We start from the raw sequence: 26516 nt of genomic DNA on the forward strand, positions 1-26516 counted from the left end.
CAGGCTTATGGACCAACAGCCATAACTAAGCAGTATGTTTGCTATCTGACTTAAAACACATACCCAAAGCACATTCACTTCACAAGCGCTTCCTGACTGAAAAAAAACCCTATGCCTCGCACATTATTCACTGAAAAAAATACAAAGGACCAAAGCCTGGTATTTGTCTGGTATTGTGACTACAGAGTAGCAACAGAGCAATATTCATGAATTGGTCTACCCCCCCCCCCCAAAAAAAAACAATTTACAGTTAAATATATTACAAATTGAGAGCTTAACATATCAAAAGTTCAGAAATATCATACCGCTTCAAAAGAGTCACAGCCTATCAGTATAAAGGAAGAATATAAAACTATTTTATTGACCACTGTTCACCAGTATTTACAATAAAGTAAACAATATACAGTCTGATAACATTCAAATTACTACAAAGTTAGTTTTCACCTGGTCTTGAGACCAGGTGATCCCAAATACTAAAAAGAATGATTCTACAATTTTAAAGGGCTAGGTTTGGGTAAAGGAGGTACATGCACATCAATAGTATAGAAGACTACAAAAACATCTGTGAGTTTGTTTAAACATTCATTATGATTCTTTAATAACTATGGAAGTTTATGAATGTTTTATAAAAGCTTTTACCTAATATGGAGGAAGTAGTAGTATCAAATGCTCTCTTGTGATAAATGAAACAAGTCGCAGAAAGCTTTTATTTACTTGCTGTTGATGCAAAACATACTACTTCAAAAAAATATCAAATTTGATTCTTGTTAGAATGTATGTTTCTCACATTGCTAATAAATCAGATTTCCGGGTTTAATATTCATATATATAAAAAAGCAATGCAACTAATTATTGTGCTTCATCTTCTGGGCATGAATGCCAAGTTAGTCGCTCTTCATAAAAAGCGATTACGATCTGAGGACACTTCACGTTAGCTTCTTTGGCCAGCACCAGATCTGCCTCATCAGAGTCTTTCCTGATGTAAAGAGAGTGGGATTTAAGAAAATGCATAACTGTAAGTAAGTAAATATATCAGCTTTTGATAGGTCACAGGTTCTAAAAAGAATGTCAGTTTTCAGTATACCTTCAGTATATCAAGAATTTCCATGTTAATGGTAAGGTTTCATAGCTGCATCTTCCTTCCCTTCCTGTATTTTTTTCTGTTTTAAAGGAAAACGCTATTCAAAGTGAACCATTTATACAGTTACCAACTGCAGTATATACTGAAACAACTTTGATGATTTTTTCTTTTAAAGTATAACCACAACTTCATAGTAAGACTTTTAAAAATCACTAGCATCAGTCTCAACATGGGGCACTTGCATTCAAATTCTATTTACTCTTTATGCAAGTCACTTCCTGTACTTTACACTGCTTTTCTTGTTGCTGTTTTGGGATAATAAACTTTCCAGTCTGACATGCTTCAGAGTCCATTCTGAAGTGTATGTTGCCTTCACAAGTCAGTTTTGTGAAAACGTGTTTATATCTATGTTTGTTGCCTACCATCAATTATGAAAAACTAGTAAACTGCAACTGAACTAAATCCTTCTGTTTCATTTTGCCAGCTATCACTGCAGAAATCCAAACTGTCATAATCCGTATTTTGCATCGCTTCTGACTTTCACATATAATTTAGGGAGAATGTAGAAAGACAGAAGGGAGACAGAATCTTCCAAAGCACTAATCTTCAGCAGTCTGGGCACATCACATGGCAAACAATTTCTCTGGAGACCACTCAGTTTGACTCCATTCAGAAAATTCTGCCCTTGTCAAAGGCTGTGGAAAGCTATAGTTGTTCTCATCCCACCAGCATATGATATCCAACCCCCAGTAAATGTCAATTCAATTTCTTGTATTCTCAACACTGGAAAAACAGCGCTGATTTTCTTATACTTGTTTTACAAGGCAGGAAGTCTTTCTGTCAACACTGTAGCTAGTGAAGCTGGTCTTGACATACCCTTCCAACAACACAAATTCCATCACTTTCCCCTATTTCTAGCCCATAACAATAAACCTCTCCTCCATATTGTTTGTTCTTCATCTCATCCTCAGCTTCCTCCAGTAGCTGCTTCCAATTCCACTTAGATGCATGCAGAACAGCTGGTACTACAGTCAGTTAAACGGCTGGCTGTGCAGCATCTGGCTCGTGCTTAGTGGAATGTGTAAAGCTGGATTCCTCCCTGACATTCATTCAGCAAAACCATTACCAAGATCCAGCTTTTCCATACAAATGCGAGTTTTTCCACATTTTATCAGGATTTACCTTTTAAATTTCTACTGCCATAAAATTCCATAACCAACATAAATGAAAGTTATTTTGGATTTTGAAGGAAGACCGATTAAGTACTAACTGATTATAGGAAGCCTTGTTTTTCTAAGAATACAAGGACAGTAAGCAGACAACCAGTTCCTCTGCCTTACTCCTGAAATGAAGTTGCCCGGTTAGCCTAAGCGCAATTGGCATGCCCTCTCTTAATATGGAGAACTGTGGATCTAAGACTTACCATTTCATGAGGAACATAAGCTCTCCACTGCTATCTGTAGCCCCAATTATCCGCTCAGGATCAAGACCTCTTGCAAATCCTCTTGGTTTATCAACCTATCGAGTAAGTTAAAACATTAGTATCTCGCTTAACATGAAATTCTACTTGGGCATTAGTGTTAAATACACACATTCTTTTACATATATATATGTGTATCAGAACAAAAAAAAAATAGCCTTGCATAATTATAAATGCTGTAATTACATACTATTGTCTGAAGATTACATCTCTCTTTTCAATGACTGATCTTCAGGCCAACTTATCCAGATGTAAGGTAGTAACAAAGGACTTTACAGAAATGTATCTATCATTTATTTCTGAAAACTCAATAGATGAAACAATTCGTCTAAAACCATTACAGCAGACAAAAAAAAACAAGCATGGCCTGTAAAAGCAACAAAAGGGGCAAAGCAGAAATGCACTCCTGGAAGAGGGAAAACCACATCATTTTCAGCAAAACAACAGGCCTGTGATGGCTTAAGCCAGCTGTGAAACTGCACCCTTGGGGAGTATCTCAATTGTTCTCGGCTCACTGAGATCACATCAGTGGCAAGAAATATCATGACTATTTCCTGTATTAGTTCCTCTAGGTTCACAATATCCTTTTTGAGACAGTGACCACTGCTGTACCAGATAAAGCCACGCAACTGACTTTATACAGAAACTCAAATACTCTTTGTATTATTAATAAAACTATTCCTTCTGATGCCTTCAAACCTTTTTGACAGCAATCACACATCCAACAGCTGTCTTCAGCAAACTACTGACACTGCCAACCAGTTTTATTTCAGACTGCTAGTTTACAGAGAAAAACATGAACTATTGAGCACATTACTGTATTTGCATTCTTTTGTACTTGTCAGCACTAAATTTGTCATGCTGCTTGTTCATTTAAAGTGTAGGAGAAACCAAGACCTTTAAGAAAAGGTAGGCTTTCTTCACTTACCCTTTCTACTTCCTCTTATCATGTCTGCTCCTAATCTAAGTAACTGCCTGATCTTCACATTTTGCCATCTTGCCACTCCCCTGTTCAAAATCATATGCTAAATATGAAAGCAAAGCCAGAACTTAATCTTTGTTCCATTTATGAACCTTTTGCTCTAATACAAATGACCACTCAGCATCATTCATTAATAGCATTTTAATTAGTCTTTCAACTATTCAGGAAGCATCATGGGACAACACAGTAACTTTTAGCAATCATGTCAATCACCTTTTACTCATCTTTTGGATGGTCTCATTAACAACCAAAAATGATTACTCTTTTCAAACCACAGTTCCAGATGTGAGATTTTTACAATTTTAAACTCATGTTTGGTCTCATTCTCAAAATGATAATAGGATTTTTTGGGGGTGGTGATGGGAGGAGTAGGGAAGAGACACAGGGGGAAAAAAAAAGCTTAGCATATGAACATATACTTACAGCATCACGCTTTTTCTTTGATTTACTATCATCAGACTCGCTATCTGACAAGGATTTTCTTTTGGCACCATCTGTTTTTTCTTTACCAGCTTTCTGAGAGTTCAGAAAAGCTTCGATTAGCTCTGGACAATCTAAGTTTTCTTCAGGTTCCCATGTGTTGTCAGCACTGAAACATATACACAGTTATGTAAAACTATGGAAAGAAATAAAACGCAAAACTAGACAAATGGCTCACCTTAAGCAAGTTAATTCATTTTCTCTTTATGTAAGGCAAGTTTTTTTAAACCTAAGGATGCTTATCTTGCCATCTTTTGTAACCTTCACGTACTAAATTTCATGAACGAAATTAGTATGCTCTGCTACTGTTGACAAATAATGTTCTTAAACTGGAGATACAGAACAAGCAGGTCTCTTAGCTCCTATAATCCAGTGGGATCACAGGAGTTAAAACAAGCAATACCCACCTTACCAAAACTTACCTGTCCATTTAAACTGACTCCTTTCCCTGATTTCCCCTAAAGACTGTCGATGCAAACAAGCTATATGATAAGAGCACTAAAACTGATGGAGAACAGAATGTACACAACACTCACCACAAACAGTGTACGTATGTCTAAGTTTCTATACATGAAGAATACACTAAAAAGCTCTCTTTGAGCACTGAGCTCAGCTGTACCCAGAACTATATTCCTCCTTCAGTCGACTACAGGAGGGAACAAAGGTTCCATTTCCAGAGCTGGGCAGTGCAAATGTTTCAGTGAGTGTGCATATTGTTAACTAAACTTTTAAGAAGTGCGTGAATGTTCCCTACAACAACTAAGCACCTCTTCAGAAGTCCTCATGCACAAATACTGCCACAGCACTACCACTCAAGCAGGATGCCTACAAATTATTTTCAGTTACTAAAATGTATTTTTTAAGTAAGATCCTCAAATACTAAACACATTGTGTTTTGCATTTCTGCTCTTACCACTACACAAACTTCAGGTGCTAGAAGCAGGATATTGCAATGTGATCACTCTGGGAGATATACAATAACAATACCATTACATGTAACTACTTGTGTTCAAATGATAGTTGCATCACCTTTTTTTCAGATAGTAAAGCAGACTGCAAGAAAGTGTCATGGGAGGGATGGAGGAGGCACAGCTATGTGCTTTCTTTAACAATTGATTTTTAAGTTCACTTAAAAAGGCTTTCCTGTGCTTCTGTAAGTCCTGTGAAAGCGACTCAAAAGATACCTTTTGGGCATGCCTAATGAATGCAATTATGCCACAAAATTCCTCATGCAAATTCATCTAATTTGACAGTAGTTCTGGAGACCAGTAACGAGTGGTGTCCCTCAGGGATCAGTGTTGGGACCGGGCTTGCTCAACATCTTTGTCGCTGACATGGACAGTGGGATTGAGTGCGCCCTCAGCAAGTTTGCCGATGGCACCAAGCTGTGTGGTTCGGTTGATACGCTGGAGGGAAGGAATGCCATCCAGAGGGACCTCGACACGCTTGTGAGGTGTGCTGATGCCAACCTCATGAAGTTTAACCATGCCAAGTGCAAGGTCCTGCACCTGGGTCAGGGCAATCCCAGACACAACTACAGGTTGGGCAGAGAAGAGATTCAGAGCAGCCCTGCAGAGAAGGACTTGGCGGTGCTGTTCGATGAGAAAATGAACATGAGCCGGCTTCAATGTGCATTTGCATCCCACAAAGCCAACTGTATCCTGGGCTGCATCAAAAGGAGTGTGACCAGCTGGTCGAATGAGGTGATCCTACCCCTTTATTCTGCTCTCGTGAGACCTCACCTGGAGTATTGTGTACAGTTCTGGTGTCCTCAACATAAAAAGGACATGGATCTGTTGGAACAAGTCCAGAGGAGGGCCATGAGAATGATCAGGGGACTGGAGCACCTCCCATATGAAGATCGGCTGAGAAAGTTGGGACTGTTCAGCCTGGAGAAGAGAAGGCTGCGTGGAGACCTCATAGCAGCCTTCTAGTATCTGAAGGGCGGCTATAGGAGTGATGGGGATGGACTCTTCATTAGGGACTGTAGTGATAGGACAAGGGGTAATGGGTTAAAACTTAAACAGGGGAAGTTTAGATTGGATATAAGGAGGAAACTCTTTCCTGTTAGGGTGGTGAGGCACTGGAATAGGTTGCCCAAGGAGGTTGTGAATGCTCCATCCCTGGCAGTGTTCAAGGCCAGGTTGGACGAGGCCTTAGGTGATACGGTTTAGAGCGAGGTGTCCCTGCCCATGGCAGGGAGGGTTGGAACTTGATGATCTTAAGGTCCTTTCCAACCCTAACCATTCTATGTTTCTATATATAACAACTGTCAGTCTAACTTGGCTGCCCCACTTGAACATGCATTTACGGACATCCTTCGCTTGTTCTTTAAAATGTATCACCCTCATCCAATCCCCTCTTTGCACAGTTATTTCAAGTAAATGGTTAATATTTAGCATTCTATCAGAAAAAAATAACAGGTAATGCCTTACTCTGTAAATCCTTTCCACTTCAAGTAGTATTCCACCTTTCCATTTACAACACGTCTGTCCAGGACTTTTTCCACAACAAATTCCTCAGGCTCTGCCTCTTCAACTTTTTTACCTTTACCATTCTGTTTCTTTCCCATTTTGTGCTACAAAAGAAATTCAGAATGACATTATTCTTTTGCTTTACACAGTTACTTCACTGGCCAAATCCAACTTTGCTCACTAAGCAGCAAAGAATCATGTACTTATTCACACTAAAGCCAGAAGCTCAGACTCCTTTTACGTTAGTGCATGTGGTCAGGTAACCTGAGCAAGACATGTTAATGTTTTGGGTTTTTTTCAGTTGCTTAATGAGATACCCAACACCAGTTTTATAAAGGTGAAATGTTTTTGTCCATACACAGTGCCTCTACTCCCCTTATACATTTCAGTATAAAAAATTCTCAGTGCTACATGCTCAAAAATTTATAAAGCTTCTAGAAGTTAACTCTGTGTCTGTGAAAAGGCAGAGAGCAAGAAACAGCATAAGACAGAAATAGTAAGGGAACTGTGGAAATGCATAAAACAGGAAAAAAAAAAGGAAAAGCTGATGGGAGCAAAGTTTATGACATATAACTACAATAAGCAAAATACTCAACAATAACCCATCACTCTTGAACAGGATGCATGCTAGGAGCATTCCATTACTGCAGTCCCTTCTCATTCTCAACCACGCACCAGTGCAACTTACATTCAAACAGATGTCACAAAGGTGCAAAAATTTAAGACACCTATGCTTAAATACAGCACTAAACATATAAATGAAATTTTGCTAACTTGAACAACTTTATAAGTGTTTTACGTTTACATTTGATACTTCAAATGATATTCTTAAAATTCTTAAAATAAATATTACATCCACATCATCCTCAAGGCATTCCCAGTTTAATAAGGCACAATTAAACAGTAATAGAAGGACACATTTCAGAATTTCCTTTTTTGCAATCTTAGAAAGTTTGGATCAAGCCTATCACATTTCTGGGGCACTAGCAGACCAAAAGCAATTTGCTTGCCATTTTGGACTGCACCTTATAAGGAAATTGTTAAAGTGGCAGCCATAAACTAATGGGAGCAGTATTAAGCTCCTAAACTGTATACTCGTGCAGCACCCTAAATCAAAGTCGACAGAACTAATTCCTCACTAATGCACTTCCTATAGAACAGAAAACAGACAAGCAAAAAATAAATCACAGAGCACATCTAGTTGCATGATGGCCTTTCTCTAATCCTCTCTAGAGTGAAAGCAGGTTGGTTTGAGAATACTGTGAAGCAATTTTGAAACTCAGGTTTTTAGACTTTGTAGGAATTTGTCTTGATGTGGTGAAAGGTAAAAAAAAATAAAAAATATGTACATTAGACAAAAAACTGTTTTTTTAAAAAACTGAAAGATTTAAGGCCAATTCTTTCTTTCCAAAGCCATGTCTTTGTGCCCTTATTTTTCATAACTGATTTCCACCGCACTCCCCAAAACAGCTTTACTCTGGTTAGCAGAAATTGAAGGTGTAAACAATGAGGAGGAAGAGTTTCAAATTTCTCTTTCAAACAGCAAGTTTCTGTATATGGTTATATCTCATGCAACATTTGTTTAGATCTGAAGCATAGAAGAGAGATTATCTAAAACAGAGCATGTATTTCCAATTAAGATTTTAACTGCCTGCATATCCCAGGTGTATTTTGACCACAGCATTCATGTCTGAAAAGTGTCAACTTAAGCACACTGGCTTTTTTTGCCTCCACAGGAAAAAGAACGTAAGACTGATATGGAAAGAAAATTAAAACATGGAGATGTCCAATGCTTCTATGAAGGCAGCTTCGTTCCAGAAACAGAAGTGTGAAAAAGAGAAACAGGCAGAAATGAGGAAAACACATGAACCAAAAAAAAAGAAAAGAAAGAAATAAGCAGAGAGAAAAATAAAGAAAACCCAAACAAGACAGACTCACTATACCATAGTAATAACATTATAATTACTGGTGATGAGGCAAGCAGGCTACAAGTGGGGAATATCTCCATCTGTGTTCTCCGTTGCACTAAAATTCTTTGATTCAATGGCAGATTGTTTTCTGGTACGCTTTTCGGCTTCACTAATTCTTGTCACTTAAAGATAAATGTTTTGGATTTCTGTATCAAAGCAACATTATTTTTATTTTTTTTTACTTTCTAAGATTTAAGTATCTAGAGTCTTCCACAGAAGAAAATGCATGTCATGGGGAGCTGTATTTTTTTCTTGAAGTGCAGTAAGAAATAACAAAACTGAGAGTGTGTTGCTTTTTGTTTTAAATATTTAAGAGATTCAATTAGCTCGTGTACATCAGCACTGACTTCCAAACTCTTGAGCCTTTCCAACCTATTAAAGTAATACTTGATTGCAGAGCCTGCAGAAATACTGAACATTTGTTAAAAACCTGTACATTCTGAGATTATACAAGCCAATGTAAATCTCACTGATAATGACTGAAGTGGCCACCAGACCCCTGAAGCTTCCTTCTCTAGGGTCACATGTAAGCTGTAACTTGTGCATTTGACCACTGAATGGATCCTCTATGGCCCATTTCCCTTCCTGCACTCCAAAATCACATACGAAGGTTGCAGGTGTGTGGCTGATCGTTTTCTTTAAGGGGCATGATTAAAACATTGATGTGACACTGTGGTGAAGGGTTTTAACACAGAAGGTTACAAAATACGAATTACAGATCAAGAGCTATGCTATCCCTTAATACATTTAGGGTTTGCATGCAAATACATAACGAAGCAGAATTAGTTACAGTTCCCATGGGAACCATAACTGCCTTTCCTGACCTGTGCAGCAAAATTCTTCTGTAAACATCAAAAGATTAAAAATACTGCATTCACAGATTCTTCCCTTTCCCTGAGGCACCCCCTCCCCTTCTCTTCCTTGAATTAGGGAAAACTGGGCAACCAATTACTAACAGGAAGTTCAGACACTGACCTTGGTGAAATCTTTTAAAATAGTTTCTTATTGTGCAGTATAAAGGAAGCACTCCATTGCACTTTTAAGCCAGGAGTTAATGCAAGTTTTTAATGTATCTCTACTTGGGTCAACCAGTGATCGTTTCAGTAAATTTTAAGTATAGGCCTTTTGAGAGCACTATGAATCAGTTGTACTGCTATCCAAATGTTGAATTGTACATGTGTATTTCAGCTCACTTCCCCACCTCAACCTCAGATGCATCTCACACTCTACTTTTTCAGTTCTGTCTCTCATAAAACGATATAATTATTAGCTGAATGGCAACCAGCAACCAACTGCCCTTAGAAGTCCATATTTTAATGTCAAGCAAAGCTTTACAGGACTTGAGATCCATGTATGCATCATTAAAACGGTCCAGGAGGGGTTGACATCTGATAATCTCTGCTCCTATGAAATTCAAAGAAACTGTTATTTGTTAAAAATCATTTCAAAAGGCATCGTAACTACGCCACATCATTTCCCAATAATGTTATTTTTCATCTGCCTTTTTCAGGCAATTGATTTTCCCCAAGTACACTGGGAGAAATTAAATGAATACATGATTTGGATATTATTTTTTACATATATGATGAATTACATGGAGTGCTGAAAGGAATCTAAAAAGAAAAACCAAAAACCTTAGTGTTCTCTATTGTAAAACAGATGAAACAGTGCAGTCCTTTAATATTTTTTCCCAACAAGTCTCTTTAGAAATGGGAGATTTATTAAAGCCAAAGACAATGTCCTTTCTAGTAGCCTTACTTTCTGGATCTGAAATTTTGGTCAGAACAATGCTGGGGAGGGGAGATGTGGATGTAGCTTTTAAATGGAGATGCCAAGTTATAAGTCTGAAGAAAAATATGTTGATTAAATCCTTACATACTTCAGGTGTGCATGAACTTACCAATGTAGTTTTATTGGAGGCCATTTTTATTGCAGACTTGCAGAGCTTTTACTAGAAAAATGCATGACAATTAAAAGGAAGTTTACATTACTCAAAGAAAGGCATCCCAATACAAGCATGGTCCTTGTTCCAACCCCCATATAATCACTGCATACAACGTTTCTAATAAAGATTGAATCCAGAACAAAAAGTAGGTTACCACTTCATCTGGCATAACCCAGTAATGCACCATTATGCTAGCCAGGACAAATGATATGACAAAGTGGTATATGCGGTTGAAAAAAAAGGGTTTTTTTCCCCCAAGGCCTTCTAAGGCACAGTTATGTTTCAAGGGAAAAGGGGGAGGACCATCAGGGATGCTTATTTCCTTAAACCCAATGGAATAGGAGTTCAGATTCTAGCAATTGAGATATACCTAGGTATATACTAGGTATATTTCTGGTGGGGAGCAGCTACATATCTGTGGTGTTAATAATGAGTCACCCACTACTCTTACATAGTAGTAAGTTCTTACAAACAGCAAATATTTATCTTAATGCAACTATAACGTTGCCTTCTGATTCTCAATCTTGCAAGAATTAAGGTCCTAGAGCAATGTTAACTCAGCTAAGCTGTACATACTACATATTTAACCTACAGAAATGATGTTGAACAGAATCCATCCCCTTTTCCATGTCATTTCTCATACTGGCCACCTCCTCAGGCATGTACTGTCCCCGCCCCACTGCAAACTATAGAACTGTTAGAACTCCCCATATGCCTGGGGGCAAGGCAGAGGAGAGTCCTGCAAGGCCAGGAAACCTCTCGGATTCAGCAATCCTCCCCCAATTCTCCCCTGACACGGGAGGTGGATTTTGGCAGCCCCATAGGCGGTGGGGAACGTAAGGGGAGTGGAGGGCAGGGGCCAAGGCCCCAGTGCAGAGGGGCTTTGCCTTGCCCCCGTTCGAAGGCAGGAAAAAGGGGAAAAGAAACAACAATAGTAATAATAAAACCTCTCCCGCCCCCCCGCCCCCGATGCCACCCCCCATAGAACACAGGCAGCCCTGCGGAGGAGGCCTGCCGGGAGAGGCCGCGCCTCTGGCGTGTGGCGGGCGCACGTGAGGCAGCCAGGGACGCGGCGGGCGCGCTAAAAGGGCTGCCCCGGGCGGCGCGGGGCCGATCCGCAGCCCCACGGCGAAGGCCGGGAGAACGGGCCCGCAGGTCTCGCCCCGGGCAGCCGAGCCCCCGCCGCCAGGGCCCCTTTCCACACCGCCTCCCCCACCCCGCCACGTTTCCCCCGGGCCCGGCGCACGCCGCCACCTCCCGGAGCAGGGCCGCCCCTCGACGGTGGCGGGCTGGCTTTGTCTCCCGAGCGTGTCCGCTGCCGCCGCCGCGCGGGTGCCTCTGCCCCCGCCCCCCGGCGCAACCCTCCTTCCCCGCGGTAAAGCCCGCTAGCCCCGGGGCCCTCCCTCCCTTCTCCCCGATGCGGACCAGCAACTGCCGTGCAGCCGCCGGGGCCGAGGCCCCCCCAGCAGCACTGCTCCACCCGTTACCCCCCGCCGCCAAGGAAGCGGCAGTGTACTAACGGGGTGGGGAGGGAGGCGGGAGGGCTGTGCCCGCATCGATCCGCGGCGGCCCACAGGCGAGGCCTTGGGGCGCAGAAGGAAGGGGAGCCGGGGGTGGGGAGAGAAGAGGGGGATAGGAGGCGGCTGCAGCGAGAGAAAGAGGGAGAGAGAGAAGGATACAGACTTCAATGGTGCCCAGCCGTTCAGGTCTGGCGTCTCCTCCTCGCTCTCGCCCTGCGCGCACTGAGCAGCGGCGGCAACAGCGACATCTGAGGGGGGTTGAGGCGGGGGGTGGGGAGAGGGAGGAAGGGAGGGAGGGAAGGAGTGAGGGAGGGGGTGGGGAGCGGCGGGGCGGCGGCGCGGCGCAGCGCAGGGCGGGCGCGGCGGGTGGCGGGGCTGGGCTGGCCGAGCACTGCGCGCCGGCGGCTGACGGGGCAGAGCGCACGACGCCGCCTACGCGCGAGCTGCAACCTCCTACCGTCGTCGCCGCCAGCACAGGAGGGGGGCCAAGACGTCTCTCCAACGGGGGGCTAGCGCAGGACCGCGTCAGGCGTCCAAAAGAAGGAAGATGCCTCGCGGCGACAGAGAAAGCGACTGGGTGAGGCGGGGGGGAACGGGCCCACGGCGACCGGTAACTGCAGCCGCCATGATGGCCGCCGCCATGAGGGCGCGTTGGGCCGGAGCGGGCGCCGCCCGCAGCGGAGCAAGGCCCTCGGTCAGAGCTGGAGGGTGGCCCCGGCGAGCCCTGGGAGCTGGGAGGGTGGGCAGGGAGCGCTAGGATGGGTTTGAAGCTCGTTGAGGCTCAGATGAGGGGGGCGATTGGAGCTCGGCCATTTCCCGCGTTGCGGTGGGGAGGCCTAGTCGTTAGCGAGGGGCAGGGAAGTGGGTTTGGAAAACACTGCGGGGTGGAGGAGAGTTTGGGAAGCCCTTCGTTAGTGGGGAAAGGGGTCGGCTGGTGAAGCCTCGCTGCGGTTGCGGAGGATCCGTGCTGGCTTTCCCTGGGAGCTGAGGGGGGAGGGGGAGAAGAGGGGGCGGGAAGAAAGGAGTCGCTCCAGCGCCATTTCCCTGGTGCGCGGGGCGGCAGCACTCACCCTTTGTCGCGGTGCGTGCGGGGCCGCCGAAGAGAGAAAAGGGGGAGGGAGAAAGGAAGGAAGAACGGAGTGCCGAAGCGGGCGGCGCGCCCGGCGTCGGCGGGGAGGGTAGAGCGGAGCAGGCTGCGGCTAAGCCTGGCTGCCGGGCCCCCGCTGTGTGGCGGCGCTGCCGCCGAAATACGGGTGGTTATCACTTCCTCCTGCCCAGGGGAAGGGGCTAGGCCGGCAGCCACCGGGGGAGATCACGGGGGTGCGTTCCGCTCTGCGCCCGCCTGATCCCTGCCACCACCACAGGTGGCTAAGGGGAGGGCAACGGGGGGGGGCAAAACGGGGCCCTCTTCGGCTAATAATAACTCTGCGCTTCGAGGTTTGAGCTTTCGGCGCCGTTCGGCAATTTCCGGAAGAAAAAAAAGAAAGCGACACGGTGCCAGTCGCGATCGGGGTCGGTTCGGCCGGTATTCCGAGTCTCTTCCGTTGCCGGAAATTGCCGAACGGGCTGAAGAGCCGAGGACTTGCCGCGCCTGATTCTCCGGAAATTGCCGAGCAGCCTCCGACCGCTGCTCTGTCATCTTCGGCAAGTTCCGGAAATAGCCGAAGGGAGTCGAGTGAGCTTCCATTGCCATTTCGGCTTTTTCCGGCGGCTGTCGAAACGGATAAGCTTGACGACGAAGGCTCCTTCGGCTCATTTCGGAGACAGCCATTACTAGCGGAGTTGATGAGTTTTCATTACGCGGTAGAAAGACGTAGGGGCGTTACACAGAACTGCTGCCCCTCTGGAGATATTTAAGCTCCATATTCAAGCTTTTAAATTTTTTTTTTTAAACTCAAACCTCGGACGCGAGCCCTGGTTGGAGAAGGAGGGCGCTAGCACTACGTAGAGCTGAATTTCAAATTACGTAACAGGGCAGCCATTACTGACCGGTTGTACGGTACTCTCAAGCAGGAATACCTAAACCATGAAGAATGTGGTACGTAAAAGAGGGATAAATCCAGAGTTTGCTTTTAAGAAGGGTGTCACGTTTGGTTTAGAGTTCGGAGTGATTTTTTCTGGGCCTGGTTGTTAAGAGCGGGATAATCTTTGTCAGTGCAAGGCGGGCTACCGGTCGGCGCGCCGCGGGTGGTGAGCTGGCTCAGTTTACGCCGAGGTAGCGTTAAGCGGGGAGGAAGGTTCTGGAAGGGGAGGTTGGGGATAGTACGCAGCCGAGAAGAGGAGGCGGTAGCCGTTGGGGAGAGTTTTTAAACCGCTTAACGTACCCGTTAGCCGATCTGCCGTTAAGGTGCAGGTGGAGGAGGGGGGCGCAGCTTTTTGAAGGTAACTCAATGCGCGATTCGGGGGTCGCCTTTGCCCTGCGAGGAGCTGGGCTGCCGGAGTGGCGCTGCTAGTAATGGCGGTGGCGAGGGGGAGGGGTAAAATGGCGGCCCCGAGGTTCGCCGGTGCGTGAGGCTGTGAGGATGGCTCCGCTGCCGGCAAAGGTAGTAAGGCGAGTCGGGCTGGCCGTGCAGCTGCGTTCGTGTCATACAGCGGGGGCGAAAGGAGCCCTTTTCCTAGTTCAGTGCGTGTTAGATACACGCTAGAAGCGGCTCGCAGCGCTTGGTTGCCGTTCAGCTCGAGGTTCCAGGTGGCCTTTTTTGTTGTTTTGGTGGGGGTTGGTTTGTTTGTGGGCGGCGTTTTGTTTGTTTTTTATCAATTGGGCTTGATCTTTACAAAAGTTGTTAACTTTCGCCGCATCGCTGTCCCTGGAGGCGGCGGCTGCTGCTGGGCGCCATTTTCCCCTCCTGGCTGCGGGGCCCTGTTCTGGTCTCCGCCACATGGCGGAGCCGGCACGGTCTTCGCTTCACTCGTGTTAACGATAGGGGGGGAAGGGAGAGAACCCAGACGCTACATCGCAAAGCCCTGCAAAACCAATTGGGGCTGACGGAGTGCTTAGAGCGGAATCTATTCGGGACTAGTAAACCTACCCTTACTTTGGCAGGCCTCGCCATCGTAATTCAGACATCCCTCTCGCTTATCTTTATTAACCGGTTTCGTTACTCGGTTTCTTAACTGCAGAATTCTGGTCAGCTTGGAGTATTTGTGCGCACATTATTGCTATACGAGACACATTTCCTTGCTCTGATGGTGATTTTACAGTAAAGGCTGCACATTGTTCAGCCCTTTCTAGTGTTGCTTTAAGCCTGTGAAGGAAGGCCTGAAATAAGAGCTAATGAAGACCCTACAGAGTTCATAAAGATTTCTTCTTGCATTCTGTTCCTGCCACAGAGTGTACTATGCAAATCTTGAGACCTTTTTTACAGCTTTCATATCGTGGGCTTGAGGGAAGGGGGATGTTTTTACTAAATAAGGGTTTTCAGCAGAATTTTAAGGAGGACTCAAGTTACAATTTCTGTCGTGCATTTTACAGCTTCAGCCTAAACATCAGATGGTCAGAGCTCTCTGGACCTTGCTGGGAGGTTAATGCTTAGATAAACTGACACATTTAACATGCATAGTCTCTTCAGAGGCTGTGCATGTATCAGTAGAACAACGTGTTTATAATATATTCACGCAGTGGTTTTAGTTGAAGAACTGGTAGTGTGGATTTGGTTTATTGCCGTGTCCTGATGTGTGGTGTCTAGATGTTGTTCTGGCTAGGACATGTACTGCATAATACTTAATGCATGGTAGATTGCTGTTACTAATAATCTGAATGTTTATAAAGTGTGTTATTACCCTGCTTAATGTTTATTAGTAATGTGTGGTATGCGTTTGTCCTTTTAAAAACAAATGCAGTTGTTTCATCCAGTAGATGCCATTCTTTTCCTTGAGTTTCATTTACATGTTTGTAACTGTTTTCAAAGGTAAACCTAATGCTTTACTGAACAAATCCTACCTGCCTGCTTACTTGCTTGATTCACAAAGTTTTTAAGAACATGAACATGCATTTATTAGATGCACAACAATTATACACAGAAAAGTGTCTTTTGTAGGCCTACGTAGCAAGTAGTCCCTAATAATTTTAAAGCAGCAGATATGAAATAATCTAAAAGGATTTTTTTTTTTTTTTGGCAGTATCGTTGCTTAAAGTTATTTTTCTGCTAGCCTACTCAAATTATAAATGGTAGTATAACTTGCAGCATGGGACTTCTTAGCCCAAGTCTGGCATGTAGTATCCTTTACTCCTTTGAAGAGATGAGGTGAAGGAAACTTGACATAACATGGGTTTGCTGCTTTTAAACTCTCATGTCTAATTTTGCCTGTATGCATGGGGTGGGTGATGACAGTACTAGCTTCTGTGCTGCTTTACTACGTCCAACAGGATATTTCAAATGTTTTCAAGGGACATTTAAACTGATCATTCTCAAATACACTATTCACTTTGGGTGGAAAAAAAATTTATTTTTCTAACAGCTGACTTATGTGTCATACTGTAGCATTTCAAGCTACTAACAGCATGATGTGTTTGAGCAAAACCTTACTCAGTGTTAGGTGCAGTAGTTATCTTTGTGTTACATGCATCTAGAACCAGGTCTGCACAACTTCAGAAAACATTTTGGTCCATGCACAGATTGGGTTCTTATTTCTTGAAGCATTTGTGCATTGTGAACTATTTAGCTTATTTTCCAGATCTCGTGGTTTGTCATTGGTTGTCCAGTTTCCTTTTTATGTTTCTCTTAATGTTTAGGTCATGTTGTGTTTGTTAGTTACAGCTGACTATACAGTGTATGGGTTTGAAAAACAACCACCACCCTAAAGAAGGCGTGAAACCAAACCCAAGGAGGTTTTCTTGACTTTTAAAATTAGTTAACAGTATAAAGCTGAAGTAATCATTGAATTTCCATTATGTTGTCCTTAGCAGGACAGTTCTTTCAAACAGCATTCTGTAATCTTAGGTTGTTTGTAAGGGAACACTTTCTAGTGCACTTTTTTTAATTACTGCTATTTGACATATGAAATTGAAAAATGTATGTTGTGTGTAGAGAACTACAGTTATGATGCCTCCTTAGTACAAAAAGTTAGTATTAATAGTGTTTTGAATTGGTGGAGGATGGAAGGTTGTCCTTCTTGCTTTGATATAAAACCACATACAGAGTAGCAAATGCAGTAGCTTGTTATTTGTCTTGGGTTTTTTAATGACATACGTGTCATCACAGCCAAAGTTTCTGCTGAACAAATGCAGGGATAATAATTCTGAAAGGTGATAGAACAGAGTCTTACTAAAGGCATCATTAATATTACTGGACAACTATGCAGATATGTATTACATCCCGATTTTTAAAGGGAATCCACTTAGTTTTGATACTGGTGCTGTTGAGGGTGTATCGGTTTACCATTAATTCCAGTGGTACAAGATCCCAGGTTAATTTTACAGATGCTTCAGCTTTCATTGGTTTTAAAAATTGAGATGTTCTATTTCAGAACACCTTATTTTTAATGCCCTGGGTAAGCACTGTGAATGGTATTCGTGTACAACAACTTGAGCCAGAATTTTAGGGGTTTTTATAGATACCATCTGGAATAGAATTTGTACAGTGTATGAATGAATTCATGTTATCTGTAATGAGAACTTTCGGTTTTGTTTTTCTTTTCTTTAAAAAGCATTTCCTAAAGATCTTTGATAGGAATATTCTGGAAGTCTTCTATTATGTCTCCTTGTTCTGATATTTCAAGGGAGAGATGGAAAGAATGCATTACTAAAATCTGTATGGTAAAAGCGGACCCATATAATTGAGTAATTGCTTGATTTTTTGAATAATGGTAGAACACTTGAAGAGACATGCCTAGTTTTGAAAAATTATGTGATGATGGTTTTTGACATGATGTATCTTAGTGTCTTAATTAAGCTGGTGCAGAGGGCCTATTGTTAATTACATTAATGTAATCTTCTTTTCTGTAGAGGGAAAAGGAGCAGTTCCGCAAACTGTTCATTGGTGGCTTAAGCTTTGAAACAACAGAGGAAAGCTTGAGGAGTTACTACGAGCAATGGGGAAAGCTTACAGACTGTGTGGTAAGTTTGGCATACGAGTGCACAAAGCTTATACAGAATGTTTAGAAATTGTAGAAGTGGAGATTTTTTTTTTTCCTGGGTAGCTTAATGAAAATATGGAATGTGAAATTTATTACGTGTATGGTAGATTGATTTGTAAAGAATCCAGTCTGTTGAAGCTGTGCTCAGGCTTTCCTTTATGAACTCTAGGAAGATTTCACAATCTGCTTCCTGTTAAATCTCAGATTATCTCTGACCACTGACTTCAGCAGTTTAACATTAACTTGGGTGTCATTGGTTGAAGTGCATTAGGAAGTGCTTACACAGGACTATTACATCTGTGTGATTGGTAACCTTTGGCATAAAGCTGATGCTGTAAACAGCCTCAGCAGAGCTGGAAAAGGGTGACTTTATATATGACATTTTCATAGAATCATTTAGGTTGAAAAAAAACCCTTAGTCCAACTGTTAACCTAACACTGCCAAGTCCACCCTTAAACCATGTCCCTAAGGACTGTAATCTGTTTGTCTTTTAAATACCTCTAGAGACTGACTCTTGCAGAAGTTCCCCCACTGTATTTGTTTTGGGGACAGTAAATACATCATAAAGTCTGTGGTCTTCAGAAATCATAAAGAAACTGTGTTTGATTTTATTTAAATTTTTTTTCTGAAAACAAATATAAATGAATGTGATGTGATGGAGCATTTTGGAGTTACAGGTAGTCAATGGAGGACAGGAGTGGATTGAATTTCAGTGATGCCAAGCAGTGCCATTCATGTATGTTCAGCATAGCCTGCTGTTTTACTAAAATCATTTTGAAATCAAATAGAGGAACACGTAAATTAAGTTTACATGTTTTCTTCAAATGTTAGTCTTTAAGCTTAACATGAGACAGGTAGAAATTGTTTAAATATGTTGATTGGTTTTAGGTAATGAGGGATCCTGCAAGCAAAAGATCAAGGGGTTTTGGTTTTGTAACATTCTCCTCCATGGCTGAAGTTGATGCAGCCATGGCTGCAAGACCTCACACAATTGATGGAAGGGTGGTTGAGCCTAAGAGAGCTGTGGCTAGAGAGGTAAGTGTGGCTTTGAAAGCAGATAGTTTTCATGCTTCTGTATCAGTGGGACAGCTACGCTTTGTTCTTGTTTGAAATTGCCTGGGTTTAAATTCTCTAGTTAAAAGGCATAGTTGGGGTGCTAATTCCCATATTTTTGATCTGTTCAGTGATGTTACTACATAAATGTTATTATTACAATGAAGTTATTCTGGTTGTAGAATTGTGTATGCAAGGGGTGCAACTAGGGTGTCGAAGTTTTGCTAGTGAAAAAAAGTTGAATGCCTGCGATTATGCAAATTCCAAACTAATTCTACTCTGAAACGGTTACTGTTATTAAACCTCAAATTAATAAACTTCTGTCAATCGCTTCCGACTCTGTTCCGACATTTTGGGTGTTTCTAAAAGATACGTAACCCAAAGTAGCTAAAAGTGGAGTGTGTAGTAGGGAAACTTCAGTGGTGGTGTACAAAATCGCCTTAGGACTATTCTTGCCTTAGCCACAGGCATACTGATTTTAAAAACTTCAGAGAACAGATTAGGTGTGTGCATAGGAATGCAGTGAACCAGTAAACTTCTCAGCTAGGTTACTGTGGCACAGAGGTACTTGAGCAAGTGTAGATTCTAGGTTACTTCTGCGTACCATGTTGTGGGAGCTCTGGGAGTGTTTACCAGTTCAGGGTTGGACCCAAGTGCTTTTATTAATACATTTGGACTGATGAACTGGAATTGAATAAGCTGTCTTAAGAGGTCAAGGGAAATGGAAATAGCAATCACTGGTAGCCAGTGTTTTAGCTTTACTAGTTTTCTTTAGCTTTACTGGTTTTCTTCCTGTTCCCTGCAGAATGCAAGGTTGGTTAGCATTTGGAAGAGGGTAATTAAAGCAGTATATATGCGTACTGTTTATATGCACAAAGCTATTGCTAAGCTGTAGGAACAAGACATGCTTAACTACTATAGCAGCTTGGATATCATGCTCAGATGGTAAAAGTAGTCCGTGAGTGTGAGGAATTGCTTCATATTTTGACTAAGGGTTAAAAATGCACAGCTGTGGGTTCCCTGAGGTTGAGGGACCTTTGCTGTGGATACCAGTGGAATGTGGGTTTCACTGCTGTTGGGTGAAGGGTGGAGGAAGCTGATGCGTCTTTTTATGTTTAAAGGCTTTTTATTGACTTTCATATATTTTATAGCACTTTCCAGTGCTTTTAAGGCTTTGACATAAAGGTGTGGGAGGGAAAACCTCGAAATCTCTCCATGTTACTTCCTTCTTAGAAGGCTTCCCGGGCAGGGTTGCAGGGATACACATTGGAAGGGGGCTACCTCAGTGCTGGGGGGGGGGGAGGGGGGGAGGCTTAGTTTATCAGTATTCTATTCCTGGAATCCTGGCAAAATAGTGATTTGTGAAATTGTTTTTCTTTGTGATAATGTAAATCAATTCTAACAGGAATCTGGAAAACCTGGTGCTCATGTTACTGTGAAAAAACTGTTCGTTGGTGGTATTAAAGAGGACACTGAAGAGCACCACCTTCGTGACTACTTCGAGGAATATGGAAAAATTGACACTATTGAAATCATTACTGACAGACAGTCTGGTAAAAAGAGAGGGTTTGGATTTGTTACATTTGATGACCATGATCCGGTTGATAAAATTGTATGTAAGTAAGCTTCATTCACTCATTCATTTGATAGTATTAATCCTTGCAGTCATGGTAATGGTTTAAGCTAAACTGAAACTAAATTAGTAAGTACTGTCTTCTTTGCTTAAAAAATGGTATGGGGTTTTGTTTGCTGCTTTTTTTTTCCCCTTTGTTGGTTTGGGGGTGTTTGTTTTTAATTACCTGGAATATGTATGGATTAATTTGGAAATAGCTTAATTTTTGGGAAGCCTGCTATTCTTGCATGTTGGCAGATCAGTACTTAAATGCTGATATTATCTATTTGATGTGCTTAACAGTGCAGAAGTACCACACCATCAATGGCCATAATGCAGAAGTAAGGAAAGCTCTCTCCAGACAGGAAATGCAGGAAGTTCAAAATTCTAGGAGTGGGAGAGGAGGTATGTGCAAGTAATGGTTAATGGCTTGTGGTTGATGTTTGTGTTCACTTTCCATGATCTCACAGCTTACAAATCTTAAAACTTACAGGGAACTTCGGTTTTAGTGATGCACGTGGAGGTGGTGGCAACTTCGGTCCGGGGCCTGGCAGCAATTTCAGAGGGGGAGCCGGTAAGACAGGCATGTTTGTAGCACTTTTTTTTTTTCCTTATTTATACTGTCTTTCCAGTTCTGGGTAATTTTCTAAGATACTGTGGTTTAGTTTTAATGCAGCTGTAGCAGTTGGAGAAGTTTTGAGAAAAATGACTTACAGACCTCTTCTGGAGTATGTAGATTGATTACATGGATATTCAGTAAATCATTTTTTTGTTTTAAGATTTTATTAAAAGACAGAATTAGTAATTCAGTATGGAATTCTGAGATTTCATCTCTGCAATTCTATGCAGCACTTGCCTGACCTTTACAGTGGAAGGGCCATGTCCATAATTAAAACCTGTGTACCTTAAGAATGCAAGAGAATGGAAGGTGTAAAGCAGTGATTGGGTGTGTTATTTAACAGCTGTTCTTCTAAATTCAAGAGTGTGTACATGTGCTTGACAATCTTTGAGGTTTTGTCATTGAGGTCGTAGGGGTTTGAGAATTCAGTTAGTTTGCTACAGCTGAATTTAAATACTTCTGGGTTTTTTTTTCCAACAGATGGATATGGAAGTGGCCGTGGATTTGGTGATGGATATAATGGATATGGTGGAGGACCTGGAGGTAAGTTTGTGGTGGTTGTTTTCCAGTAAGAAATACTTTTACATTCACTGAAAATTTATATAAATTCTGTATTAGTTGACAAGGCCATTTTGTTGGCTTTCAAGTAGCACACTCAGCTATTGGATCATGGTAAGCTTTTATATATGCAAATTGTATGGTTATTTCTTGGACAACTGTACCCTTTTCTTTAGAGCAGTAGTGTTTCTTAAATTTCCAGGGAAAAGTCAGGCTTTAAATTAAGCTTTTTAATTGAAGCTTTTAGGCAGTCTTGACTGGTGGGTTTCAGTTGCAGTTCAGTTAAGGTAAGATTTGGTATGTGCTTTTAAAAATAGTGTTCATAGAAGTCTTTACAGAATTCCTACTCTTTCTTCCCCTGTAGACATCTAAACAGAAAAATATCCTCTGGTTTTATATAATTCGGTGCCCTTCTATACTGCAAAGTTTATTTTAAAGGATTTTATTGTCATAGGTGGCAACTTCGGTGGCAATTCTGGTTATGGAGGAGGAAGAGGAGGATATGGTGGAGGAGGACCTGGATATGGCAACCAGGGTGGGGGCTATGGAGGTGGTTATGACAACTATGGAGGAGGTACTGGCTTTAAATGACCTAACATCTCTGTTGTAAATTAGTGCAATTCATTTGAGATGGGTTGTGGCTGAGTAGGAGGTGTAAATGTTGAAGGAAACTCTTGTTTTCTGAATAGTATGAAATGGTGAAAAAGCAGTTCATTGCATATACTAGTGACGTGTGATTTTGTAGTTTAATTTAAAATGCTAATGATACAATTTTGAGTGCCATGTGTGTTTTAGCTCACCTGGATTTTTCTATGCTTTTGTCTTGGTAACACAGGCAATTACGGAAGTGGAAACTATAATGATTTTGGAAACTACAACCAACAACCTTTGAACTATGGTCCTATGAAAAGTGGAAATTTTGGTGGAAGCAGGAACATGGGACCATATGGTGGAGGTATTGTATATGTCGTGACCTGTCTTGGAACCACAGTGGGTGGGATTTTTAGTCTTTTTGGAGAGGTGGAGGGGAAGATTCAAGGGGAACTGTTTTGAACTAAGAGGGTAGAAGGAAGAAATTCGTTACAGTGAGGGTAGCAAGACACTAGAAGACGTTACCCAGAGAAGTGGGTGTCCCATCCCTGTAGGTGTTTAAGGGCAGGTTGACTGGGCATTGAGCAGCCTAGTGTAGTGGAAGGTGTCCCTCCCGATGGTGGGCAGGGGTTGGAACTACATGGTCTTTAAGGTACATTCCAACCCAGACCATTCTAGGACTCTAAAATTGATATGTAGAAATAGGGTAACTTCTAAAAGAGATGGAGTGCAGCACTCGTAGCAAATTGGCTACAATTTCTTGACACTGTGACAAGCTTGTCTTAGGAAAAATTATTACTATTTTTTTTACAGATAAATTACAAGATACTAGCTTTTTCCAGAATTCAGTGAAATGTTTTGCAGTTTCCAGTCTGTAAACATTTTAGCCAAGTTTTGTGTTCTTTGCTGTCAGTTCACGCTACTTGTAAGAAGCCTAGTTAATGTCATGTAAACTTCCTGGGATTTTTCCTCCCCCCGCCAGCATCACTTCTGACGCCTTCTGCTTTTGGTGTCTAAATGTTACTTAATATGGCACAAACTTTGTGAAACAGAAAGTGGAACACAAAGCCTCTATTTGTAAGGTGTTAGCATGCAAATAATGTCAACCCTTTCAGTCTCAAGACAGTACACTGCATCAAATACGTGGCACTGTTGAATCTTCCAGGAGTTTGGGATGTAGTTTTTTGTGGCAGGTATTGAAGGCTATTTAGAGGAAGACAGCAAAACTTGAAAACTGTTGCTGTATAATGCTATATCTGGGAAATGAAGCAACGCTAATCTTAATGCAGAACCAAAAGTGTTCCTGAATGTTAATGATGTAACTGTTCTCTTTCTTGTTTTTCTGCAATTGCAGGAAACTATGGTCCCGGGGGCAGTGGAGGAAGTGGTGGATATGGAGGGAGGAGCCGTTACTGAGTTTCTGCAAGCATGCCATGGGTAAGTATGTTTCTAAGTATTAAAATTGCAGTGATTCTTGAGAGTAGCTACAGGAGTTAAAAGCTTTTTAGGATCATATTATCTTTCCTTTAAAAAATGGTTAGATGAATAATCTCATAACCTATTTTTTTTACTCTTTACTTCTGTTGAAACAGGCTTCACTGTATAAATAGGAGAGGATGAGAGCCCAGAGGTAACAGAACAGCTTCAGGTTATCGAAATAACATTGTTAAGGAAACACTTATCTCAGTCATGCATAAATATGCAGTGGTATGGCAGAAGACACCAGAGCAGATGCAGAGAGCCATTTTGTGAATGGATTTGGATTATTTAATAACATTACCTTACTGTGGAGGAAGGATTGTAAAAATGCCTTTGAGACAGTTTCTTAGCTTTTTAATTGTTGTTTCTTTCTAGTGGTCTTTGTAAGTGTAGAAGCATTCCTTTGATAATGTTAAATTTGTAAGTTTCAGGTGACATGTGAAACCTTTTTTAAGATTTTTCTCAAAGTTTTGAAAAGCTATTAGCCAGGATCATGGTGTAATAAGACATAACGTTTTCCTTTTAAAATTTAAGTGCGTGTGTAGAGTTAAGAAGCTGTTGTACATTTATGATTTAATAAAATAATTCTAAAGGAAATATTGTGTAATTTTAGATTTTTTTTTTATATTGTAAAATAAGGCAAGGAGTGGGTAGTATAAGGTCCCACAAATAATATGAAGCTATTGTTGTACATGTAAAATTAAATGTTGGTCAGAAAAAAAGTATGTTGTCTGTAAATGATCAGGTTTAAAGTATCTAGATAACTTAAGGGATATCTCTGCAAGGAGAAACACCTTTTTAGATCTTTTAGATGCTGCTTCTTCCATGGCAAGGAAAGGAAATATCCCCAGCGAGGTACTCTTCCAGGGACACAGGTCTAGTACAAGAGAACTCTTGAAAACGTCACTAAGTTCAGCCAGTCTTAAAAAGCTGCGCTGTATTTCTGCAAACTTTTAACTACAGTAGTTTATAAGGATGCCAACGAAGGCTGAGGGTGTAGAGCAAAATAGTTCTAAGCTTCAGTTAAACTTCTTTAGGTAAGATCTTATTTATTTTTCTTTTTTTAATGTTCCAAAACCGAGAAACTAATATTGTATTACAGTATATTCTTTCAGTATAGTGTTTATTGTTACGTAGTTTTAACATAGCAATGAATTGAGTTAACGATTACCAATTGAAAAGAAATTTGTGAATCCTGTTTTCTTGTATTAAATTTTTTGCAAACAAATTTTTGTTGATTTCAGCTACTTAACATATTTTTTTCCTACTGGAATCTAGCTATGATATGAACCCTGGACAAGCATAGACTGCTGCCACTGTACACTGCTACAGTTGAACAAATGAGACCTGCAAGTGTCCATTAGTAAAGCTTTGCAAGGGTTCCATCCCTGGTGTTGATAGTTAAAATGGTAGGTCACAAGTTAATTAAATCGTACAACTTTATTTTTGCATCCTGCAACATTTTATTTTTTCTTGGGAGTCTATGCATTATGGTGCTTGCCAGGTAATGCGGTGATGGTAATTATGCTGTTGAAAATGAACTGTGTTGTTATGTCTCTTTGTCTACTGAAATCTATTTTGTATAACACATTTCATCCTGAAGGTTCCCAAGTAACTGTAGGCTGTTTACGTGTAAGGAAAAAAATTGCACCAGAGAATACACTGCCTCTGTGAAGGAATGTGCGTCCATTCTTTTAACAACTGCATAAGCAGTTCTTTAGGAGGGGAAGTGAAAACTTCAAATGAAACTGCAGGTGGTATTTCATAAGTGTGTAATTGTGTAAATTGGGAATTGGCTAGAATGTTGAGGTTTCCACCATTTTTTATATAGTTCTTGCAGCTAATAAACCTTAGTGCCAAATTCAGTCAGCCTTAATCTCACTGCATTGAGTGTCTGCACCTCAAATTAATGAAAATTTACCAATAACAAGTTAACTCGGAGTAAGGGTGGCATACTCAACTATGTTTGGGTTTTACATAAAAATCAGCAAAGCCTACCCCAAAAGGCAACCAAAAAAAGCTCTTAATTCCAAGTTCCATTGCCTTTAAAAGGCTTTCTACTGAGGAACGTGGACTCAGCAATTAAAAGAAGTCCTGTTCCTTTGTGTTAGACACACCAGTGAACTGCTTATACTTTTAAAAAACAAAACAAAAAAGGCTGAAGTTTCCCTACTGGTAATTTGGTTTAGACATATGTGATAAACATCTTCAGATACACTTTTTTTTTCTTTGGCAGGAAGGTGCCATGCTGCAGGTAACTAATGAAGAAGTGGTCAACCACAGAAACGCTTCAAGAAATAAGAAATTCTGTACCATCAGAAAATAGTTGTTTTTGCTGCCTTCATTAAAAATCTAGAGGTTTAAATGAGTACTGATAAAAGATCACAATTAGTACAGCTCCCTGTAATGCTGGGGTTTTTAAATTATAGTCATAATGTCTTGTAAACCTTTCAAATAAAATTCAGATTCGGTAGGAGAAACAAATCACTAATGTTAAAACAGCAAACGTTCTGTGAGTAGAAAGTTTAACGACATATTTTTATAACTTTCATAGCTTTAAAATAAAGTATTTTTATACCAAAATACTTCTAGTGTA

The 26516-nt window shown here is 41.5% G+C and overlaps 2 protein-coding genes across 13 annotated transcripts; one reads left to right on the top strand and one right to left on the bottom strand.

The window, feature by feature from the left end:
• Nucleotides 1-334: 334 nt before the first annotated feature.
• CBX3 (chromobox 3) lies at nucleotides 335-14412 on the bottom strand. Of its 7 annotated transcripts, XM_061367285.1 has the most exons (7): nucleotides 12096-12180; nucleotides 10368-10418; nucleotides 8464-8589; nucleotides 6459-6601; nucleotides 3967-4132; nucleotides 2505-2599; nucleotides 335-976 (listed from the first exon to the last, which is right to left on the bottom strand). In XM_061367285.1, the coding sequence occupies exons 3-7, from the start codon at nucleotides 8503-8505 to the stop codon at nucleotides 850-852; spliced, it is 573 nt and encodes a 190-aa protein (XP_061223269.1). In that variant the 5' UTR covers nucleotides 8506-8589; nucleotides 10368-10418; nucleotides 12096-12180; the 3' UTR covers nucleotides 335-849. The 7 variants fall into 7 exon arrangements, with proteins under 7 accessions (XP_061223269.1, XP_061223271.1, XP_061223270.1 ...); XM_061367287.1 differs by lacking the exons at nucleotides 8464-8589; nucleotides 12096-12180 and adding an exon at nucleotides 13003-13200; XM_061367286.1 differs by lacking the exon at nucleotides 8464-8589 and having other exon boundaries at nucleotides 12096-12222.
• HNRNPA2B1 (heterogeneous nuclear ribonucleoprotein A2/B1) lies at nucleotides 12337-26503 on the top strand. 6 transcript variants are annotated; one of them, XR_009727521.1, is made up of 12 exons: nucleotides 12337-12509; nucleotides 17877-17987; nucleotides 18897-19043; nucleotides 20467-20677; nucleotides 20977-21078; nucleotides 21167-21256; nucleotides 21773-21835; nucleotides 22305-22424; nucleotides 22686-22805; nucleotides 23796-23878; nucleotides 25199-25329; nucleotides 26157-26503. XR_009727521.1 is itself a non-coding variant. In XM_061367280.1 (11 exons), the coding sequence occupies exons 1-10, from the start codon at nucleotides 12480-12482 to the stop codon at nucleotides 23855-23857; spliced, it is 1056 nt and encodes a 351-aa protein (XP_061223264.1). In that variant the 5' UTR covers nucleotides 12337-12479; the 3' UTR covers nucleotides 23858-23878; nucleotides 26157-26503. The 6 variants fall into 6 exon arrangements, 5 of the variants coding, with proteins under 5 accessions (XP_061223264.1, XP_061223263.1, XP_061223262.1 ...); XM_061367280.1 differs by lacking the exon at nucleotides 25199-25329; XM_061367279.1 differs by lacking the exon at nucleotides 26157-26503 and having other exon boundaries at nucleotides 25199-25363.
• The last annotated feature ends 13 nt before the right edge of the window (nucleotides 26504-26516 follow it).

The sequence above is a fragment of the Neopsephotus bourkii genome, unplaced genomic scaffold (assembly GCF_033783945.1).
Source record: "Neopsephotus bourkii isolate Nb327-2 ecotype Australia unplaced genomic scaffold, CSIRO-AGI_Nbou_v1 NB_1375, whole genome shotgun sequence".
Taxonomy (NCBI): Eukaryota; Metazoa; Chordata; class Aves; order Psittaciformes; family Psittacidae; genus Neopsephotus; species Neopsephotus bourkii.